A 7,765-nucleotide genomic window follows, 5' to 3' on the forward strand; every position below is an offset into this window, starting at 1 on the left:
TGATGTCCCCATGGTGGCCAGTGACAGCCCATGGTGGCCGGTGCCAGCCTGGTGGCCGTGCCCTGATGTCCCCATGGTGGCCAGTGCCAGCCCATGGTGGCCAGTGACAGCCTGGTGGCTGTGCCCTGATGTCCCCTCTCTCCCGGCGCAGGCGAGGTGACAGTGGACGGGCGGGAGGTGACACTGCCCTTTGCCAGCGCCGAGCTGAGTGTTCGCCGGGCGTCCTCCTCCTTCCTCCTGCTCCAGACCTTTGGGGCTCACCTCCTTTGGGGGCTGGAGACCCCCGTTGCCTACATCACCCTCCAGCCCACCTTTGCCCACAAGGTGAGCCCCGGCTGTGCCGTGCCACGGCGGTGGTGCTGGTGGCAGATCCAGCCTGGGTTCCAGTGGGGATCCAGGTGTCCCGGTGCCGTGGGGGGTCCCATCCCGATCCCGTTGATGGTGCTGCAGGTGCGGGGTCTCTGTGGGACCTACAACTGGGACCAGCAGGATGAGTTCACCACGCCGGCGGGTGATGTGGAGACCGGCGTCACCGCCTTCGCCAACCAGTACCGGGCATCGGGCGACTGCCCCGTGCTCGGCCCCGTCCCCCTCCAGCCCTGCGACGCCTTCGCCGGGCGGCGGGAGGTGGCCGAGGCCGCCTGCGCCATCCTGCACGGACCAGCCTTCCAGGTGACCAGTAGCCCCCTGCCCCGGCTGGGCACCGGTGTGACCAGTGCCTGGTGACTAGTGGCCTGTGACCAGTGCTTGGTCACCGGTGCCTGGTACCTGGTGACCAGTGGCTAGTTCCCAGTACCAGCCCAGTGCCTGGTGCCTGGTGACCAGTGACCAGAGCTTGGTGACCAGTGGCTGGTGACCGTGCCTGGTTCCTGCTGCCCAGTGCCTGATGCCTGGTTCCTTGTGCCTAATGACCAGTGCCTGCTGGCTGGTGACCAGTGCCTAGTGCCCATTACTGGCCCAGTGCCCAGAGCCTGGTGACCAGTGTCCCGTGCCCAGTGACCAATACCTGGTTCTTGGTGGCCAGTGGCCAGTGCCTGGTGGCCAGTGCCTGGTGACCATTACCTGGTGGCCAGAGCCCAGTGCCTGGTGCCCAGTGACCAGAAGCTGGTGCCCAATATCCATTGACTGGGGCATGGTGCCCAGCAAACAGTGTCTGGTGCCCATTGCCTGGTGCCCAATGACCAGTGGCTGGTGCCCAGTGCCCAGTGCCTGGTGGCCGGTGCCTGGTGCCCAGTGCGTAGTGCCCAGAGCCCAGCCCCCGGTGCCCATCAGACTTGCCAAGCAAACGCCAGTGCCACCTCCCGACGTGTCCCTCCTGCCCCCAGCCGTGCCACCGGGCGGTGGAGCCGGAGCCCTTCCTGCAGCTCTGCCTGCACGACGCCTGCTCCTGCCGGGGCGGGCAGCGCTGCCTGTGCCCTGCGCTCGCTGCCTACGCCCGGGAGTGCGCCCGCGAGGGAGCCCAGCTCTCCTGGAGGAACCAGAGCTTCTGCGGTGAGGGGAGAGGTGGGATGGGGATGGGGAGGAGATGGGATGGGAAAGGGATGGGATGGGGATGGAGATCAGATGGGATGGGGGTGAAATGGGGGTTGGGATGGGGATGGGATGGGATGGAGGTGGAGTTGGAATGGCAATGGGATGTGATGGTGATGGGATGGGAATGGAGATAGGATGGGAAGGGGCTTGGATGGGGATGAGATGGGGATTGGGATGTGATGGGGATGGGATGGGAAGGGGTGTGGTTGGAGGCATGGTGGCCACGGTGTCCTCTGCATCCGTGGCCAGTGTGGTGGGAGGCATGGTGGCCACGGTGTCCTCTGCATCCGTGGCCAGTGTGGTGGGAGGCATGGTGGCCACCATGTCCTCTGTACCCACACTGATGTGGTTGGAGGCATGGTGGCCACAGTGTCCTCTGCATCCATGGCCAGTGTGGTGGGAAGCACAGTGGCCACTGTGTCCTCTGTACCCATGCCTGGTGTGGTTGGAGGCATGGTGGCCACTGTGTCCTCTGCATCCGTGGCCAGTGTGGTGGGAAGCATGGTGGCCACCATGTCCTCTGTACCCATGCCTGGTGTGGTCAGAGACACAGTGGCCATGGTGTCCCCACTCCGGTGATCCCGGTGTCCCCTCCTGTGCCTGCAGCACGTGCCAGGGTGGGCGCTGGCTCTGTAGCCAGGACCGGTGCCCGGGGGAGTGCACGGTGCTGGGGGGCCACCACTACGTCACCTTCGACCGCCGGCGCTTCTCCTTCCTGGGCGCCTGTGCCTACATCCTGGTCCAGGTGAGGGTGGCAATCGTGGTGGCCACGGCGGTGGCCAGGGCAATGGGGACCTGCCCTGGGGGGGCTCAGCAGGGTCTCTGCCCCCCAGGACTTCGTGGAGGGGCAGCTGCTGATCACGGCTGAGCATGAGCCTTGCGATGGCCACCAGCCCCTCAGATGTCTCCGGTCCCTCTCCATCACCACCCGCCGGACCTCTGCTCGCCTCCGCGGCACAGGTGATCCCTGGGGACCGTCCCTGAGCCCTGGTGGGGTGGTGGGTGCCAACCCCATGGCTGTGCCCTGACATCCCCATAGTCACCAGTACCGGCCTGGTGGCCATGCCCTGATGTCCCCGTGGTGGCCAGTGACAGCCCCTGGTGGCCGGTGACAGCCTGGTGGCCGTGCCCTGATGTCCCCATGGTGGCCAGTGCCAGCCCATGGTGGCCAGTGACAGCCTGGTGGCTGTGCCCTGATGTCCCCTCTCTCCCGGCGCAGGCGAGGTGACAGTGGACGGGCGGGAGGTGACACTGCCCTTTGCCAGCGCCGAGCTGAGTGTTCGCCGGGCATCCTCCTCCTTCCTCCTGCTCCAGACCTTTGGGGCTCACCTCCTTTGGGGGCTGGAGACCCCCGTTGCCAGATGGGATGGGGATGGGGATTGAGATCAGATGGGATGGGGATGAGATGGGGATTGGGATGGGGATGGGATGGGGATGGAGTTGGAATGGTGATGAGATGTGATGGTGATGGTATGGAAATGGAGATGGGATGGGGATGGGATGGGATGGCATGAGGATGCTGCCACCACATGCCAGGGGACAGCAGGAAGCGCCGGGTGCTGTGGGTGCCGGCAGCACACACACCCCATGGGTGACACCCCCACGTCTGTCCCCGCAGACGAGCCGTGTGGGGGGGGACAGCTGTACCAGGAGTGTGTCCCTCCCTGCGGCCGGACCTGCGCCGACCTGCGCCTGGACGGGGCCGGCTCCTGCCCCGACCTGGCCGGGCTCTGTGTCCCCGGCTGCAACTGCCCCCCGGGGCTGGTGCTGGATGACGGTGGCCAATGTGTCCCACCGGCCGCCTGCCCCTGCCGCCACGGCACCCGGCTCTACCCTCCCAGCGGCCACATCCGACGGGGCTGCAACCCCTGGTGCGTGGCCCATGCGGTGGGCGAGGAGACGGGGGTGGCAGGGACAGGGCAGGGGACACGGGGGGTGGCAGGGACAGGGCAGGGGACACGGGGGGGTGGCAGGGGCCAGGAAGAGCCAAGGGGACTGGTCCAGTGTCACGGGACACGGCGATGGCGGGAGACGTCTGATGAAATCCCCCTACGGCCCGTTTGGGATGGCACCGCGGGATAGGTGGCTTTCATTGAATGTCCCTGCCACGGGGCGACGGTGACACCCATGGAGAGCACATCATGGGGTGGGGATGGAGATGGGATGGGAATGGAGATGGAGTGGGGATGGGGATGGAGATGGGGATGGAGATGGAGATGGGATGGAGATGGAGATGGAGATGGAGATGGAGATGGAGATGGAGATGGAGATGGGTGACCAGTGCCTGGTGACCAGTGGCCTGTGACCAGTGCTTGGTCACCAGTGCCTGGTACCTGGTGACCAGTGGCTAGTTCCCAGTACCAGCCCAGTGCCTGGTGCCTGGTGACCAGTGACCAGAGCTTGGTGACCAGTGGCTGGTGACTGTGCCTGGTTCCTGCTGCCCAGTGCCCGATGCCTGGTTCCTTGTGCCTGATGACCAGTGCCTGGTGGCTGGTGACCAGTGCCTAGTGCCCATTACTGGACCAGTGCCCAGAGCCTGGTGACCAGTGGCCAGTGCCTGGTGACCAGTGCCTGGTGCCTAGTGCCTGGTAGCCAGTGCTCAGAGCCTAGTGGCCAGCACCTGGTGGTCAGTGCCTGGTGACCATTACCTGGTGGCCAGAGCCCAGTGCCTGGTGCCCAGTGACCAGAAGCTGGTGCCCAATGTCCATTGACTGGGGCATGGTGCCCAGCGAACAGTGCCTGGTGCCCGGTGGCCAGTGACCAGTGCTTGGTTCCTGGTGCCCAGTGCCCATTGCCTGGTGCCCAGTGACCAGTGCCTGGTGCCCAATGACCAGTGGCTGGTGCCCAGTGACCAGTGGCCAGTAACCAGTGCCCAGTGACCAGTGCCTGGTGGCCAGTGACCAGTGATTGGTTCCTGGTGCCCAATGACCAGTTCCTGGTGGCCGGTGCCTGGTGACCAGTGCGTAGTGCCCAGAGCCCAGACCCCGGTGCCCATCAGACTTGCCAAGCAAACGCCAGTGCCACCTCCCAACATGTCCCTCCTGCCCCCAGCCGTGCCACCGGGCGGTGGAGCCGGAGCCCTTCCTGCAGCTCTGCCTGCACGACGCCTGCTCCTGCCGGGGCGGGCAGCGCTGCCTGTGCCCCGCGCTCGCTGCCTACGCTCGGGAGTGCGCCCGCGAGGGAGCCCAGCTCTCCTGGAGGAACCAGAGCTTCTGCGGTGAGGGGAGAGGTGGGATGGGGATGGGGAGGAGATGGGATGGGAAAGGGATGGGATGGGGATGGAGATCAGATGGGATGGGGGTGAAATGGGGGTTGGGATGGGGATGGGATGGGATGGAGGTGGAGTTGGAATGGCAATGGGATGTGATGGTGATGGGATGGGAATGGAGATAGGATGGGAAGGGGCTTGGATGGGGATGAGATGGGGATTGGGATGTGATGGGGATGGGATGGGAAGGAGATGGGATGGGGATGGGGATTGAGATCAGATGGGATGGGGATGAGATGGGGATTGGGATGGGGATGGGATGGGGATGGAGTTGGAATGGTGATGAGATGTGATGGTGATGGTATGGAAATGGAGATGGGATGGGGATGGGATGGGATGGCATGAGGATGCTGCCACCACATGCCAGGGGACAGCAGGAAGCGCCGGGTGCTGTGGGTGCCGGCAGCACACACACCCCATGGGTGACACCCCCACGTCTGTCCCCGCAGACGAGCCGTGTGGGGGGGGACAGCTGTACCAGGAGTGTGTCCCTCCCTGCGGCCGGACCTGCGCCGACCTGCGCCTGGACGGGGCCGGCTCCTGCCCCGACCTGGCCGGGCTCTGTGTCCCCGGCTGCAACTGCCCCCCGGGGCTGGTGCTGGATGACGGTGGCCAATGTGTCCCACCGGCCGCCTGCCCCTGCCGCCACGGCACCCGGCTCTACCCTCCCGGCGGCCACATCCGACGGGGCTGCAACCCCTGGTGCGTGGGCCATGCGGTGGGCGAGGAGACGGGGGTGACAGGGACAGGGCAGGGGACACGGCGGGTGGCAGGGACAGGGCAGGGGACACGGGGGGGTGGCAGGGGCCAGGAAGAGCCAAGGGGACTGGTCCAGTGTCACGGGACACGGCGATGGCGGGAGGCATCTGATGAAATCCCCCTACGGCCCGTTTGGGATGGCACCGCGGGATAGGTGGCTTTCATTGAATGTCCCTGCCACGGGGCGACGGTGACACCCATGGAGAGCACATCATGGGGTGGGGATGGAGATGGGATGGGAATGGAGATGGAGTGGGGATGGGGATGGAGATGGGGATGGAGATGGAGATGGGATGGAGATGGAGATGGAGATGGAGATGGAGATGGAGATGGAGATGGAGATGGCATGGAGATGGAGATGGGGATGGGATGGGGATATGGGGATGGGATGGGGATATGGGGATGGAGATATGGGGATAGGGATATGGGGATGGGATGGGGTGGGATGAGGATGAGGATGGGGTTAAGGATTTGGTTTGCATGAGATTAGCACTTGGAATGCGGGGACCCCAGCATGGGGCCGGCTGGGTGAGGGACTCCCCATGCCAGGGGGTGGTGGGGGGCTGCCCTCACCGCCCCCCTCCCCACAGTGTCTGTGCTGGTGGTTCCTGGCGCTGCTCCGAAGCCCCCTGCCCCGTGGCTGCCCTCTGCCCTGGGGGGCTGGTTCATGCCCCGGGGTCCTGCCTGCGCCGCTGTGACAGCGCCGAGCCCAACGGCACCTGCACCGGCATCGCCGATGGCTGCGTCTGCCCCCCTGGCACCCTCTTCCTGGTGGGTCACCCCCTCCCCGGGGGGGCTCTTGGGGGGTCAGTGGCTGGGCATGGGGGGCTGGAGAGCTGGGGCAGCTGGGGATTGGGGGCTGAGGGGACCTGGGAGGCTGGGGACCAGGAACTGGGGGCGCAGGGGACATGTGGCATCACAGAGGTGCGTGTGGGGGACTGGTGAGGGTCCCGGGGGGGTCCCAGCCCCCCTGCTGGTGCCTGCCCAGAGCCCCCCATGCCCCAAGAGGGCCGGCAGCCCCCATTGCCCCCCAGCCCCTGCTCATTCCAGGGGGGTCTTGTGCCGGCAGGATGGGCACTGTGTGTCCCCAGAGGAGTGTCCTTGCCACCACGGTGGGCGGCTCTACCGGCCCAATGACACCATCGTCCGGGACTGCAACACCTGGTTGTCCATTGACTGGGGCATGGTGCCCAGCGAACAGTGCCTGGTGCCCGGTGGCCAGTGACCAGTGCTTGGTTCCTGGTGCCCAGTGCCCATTGCCTGGTGCCCAGTGACCAGTGCCTGGTGCCCAATGACCAGTGGCTGGTGCCCAGTGACCAGTGGCCAGTAACCAGTGCCCAGTGACCAGTGCCTGGTGGCCAGTGACCAGTGATTGGTTCCTGGTGCCCAATGACCAGTTCCTGGTGGCCGGTGCCTGGTGACCAGTGCGTAGTGCCCAGAGCCCAGACCCCGGTGCCCATCAGACTTGCCAAGCAAACGCCAGTGCCACCTCCCAACATGTCCCTCCTGCCCCCAGCCGTGCCACCGGGCGGTGGAGCCGGAGCCCTTCCTGCAGCTCTGCCTGCACGACGCCTGCTCCTGCCGGGGCGGGCAGCGCTGCCTGTGCCCCGCGCTCGCTGCCTACGCTCGGGAGTGCGCCCGCGAGGGAGCCCAGCTCTCCTGGAGGAACCAGAGCTTCTGCGGTGAGGGGAGAGGTGGGATGGGGATGGGGAGGAGATGGGATGGGAAAGGGATGGGATGGGGATGGAGATCAGATGGGATGGGGGTGAAATGGGGGTTGGGATGGGGATGGGATGGGATGGAGGTGGAGTTGGAATGGCAATGGGATGTGATGGTGATGGGATGGGAATGGAGATAGGATGGGAAGGGGCTTGGATGGGGATGAGATGGGGATTGGGATGTGATGGGGATGGGATGGGAAGGAGATGGGATGGGGATGGGGATTGAGATCAGATGGGATGGGGATGAGATGGGGATTGGGATGGGGATGGGATGGGGATGGAGTTGGAATGGTGATGAGATGTGATGGTGATGGTATGGAAATGGAGATGGGATGGGGATGGGATGGGATGGCATGAGGATGCTGCCACCACATGCCAGGGGACAGCAGGAAGCGCCGGGTGCTGTGGGTGCCGGCAGCACACACACCCCATGGGTGACACCCCCACGTCTGTCCCCGCAGACGAGCCGTGTGGGGGGGGACAG

General features: G+C 65.6%; 1 protein-coding gene across 1 annotated transcript in view; it reads left to right on the forward strand.

The window, feature by feature from the left end:
* The window catches only part of SSPO (SCO-spondin), a 54,204-nt gene that overhangs the window by 3,015 nt on the left and 43,424 nt on the right, over window positions 1-7,765 (forward strand). The window contains exons 11-23 of the mRNA XM_014955736.1: window positions 152-324; window positions 451-672; window positions 1,326-1,491; window positions 1,746-1,881; window positions 2,140-2,278; window positions 2,367-2,493; window positions 2,753-2,886; window positions 3,175-3,420; window positions 4,585-4,750; window positions 5,251-5,503; window positions 6,151-6,331; window positions 6,630-6,767; window positions 7,077-7,242. Of these exons, the coding sequence (XP_014811222.1) occupies window positions 152-324; window positions 451-672; window positions 1,326-1,491; window positions 1,746-1,881; window positions 2,140-2,278; window positions 2,367-2,493; window positions 2,753-2,886; window positions 3,175-3,420; window positions 4,585-4,750; window positions 5,251-5,503; window positions 6,151-6,331; window positions 6,630-6,767; window positions 7,077-7,242 (2,247 nt within the window). The remainder of the gene's footprint in view (window positions 1-151; window positions 325-450; window positions 673-1,325; window positions 1,492-1,745; window positions 1,882-2,139; window positions 2,279-2,366; window positions 2,494-2,752; window positions 2,887-3,174; window positions 3,421-4,584; window positions 4,751-5,250; window positions 5,504-6,150; window positions 6,332-6,629; window positions 6,768-7,076; window positions 7,243-7,765) is intronic.

This window comes from Calidris pugnax, unplaced genomic scaffold, assembly GCF_001431845.1.
Source record: "Calidris pugnax isolate Ruff unplaced genomic scaffold, ASM143184v1 scaffold272, whole genome shotgun sequence".
Taxonomy (NCBI): domain Eukaryota; kingdom Metazoa; phylum Chordata; class Aves; order Charadriiformes; family Scolopacidae; genus Calidris; species Calidris pugnax.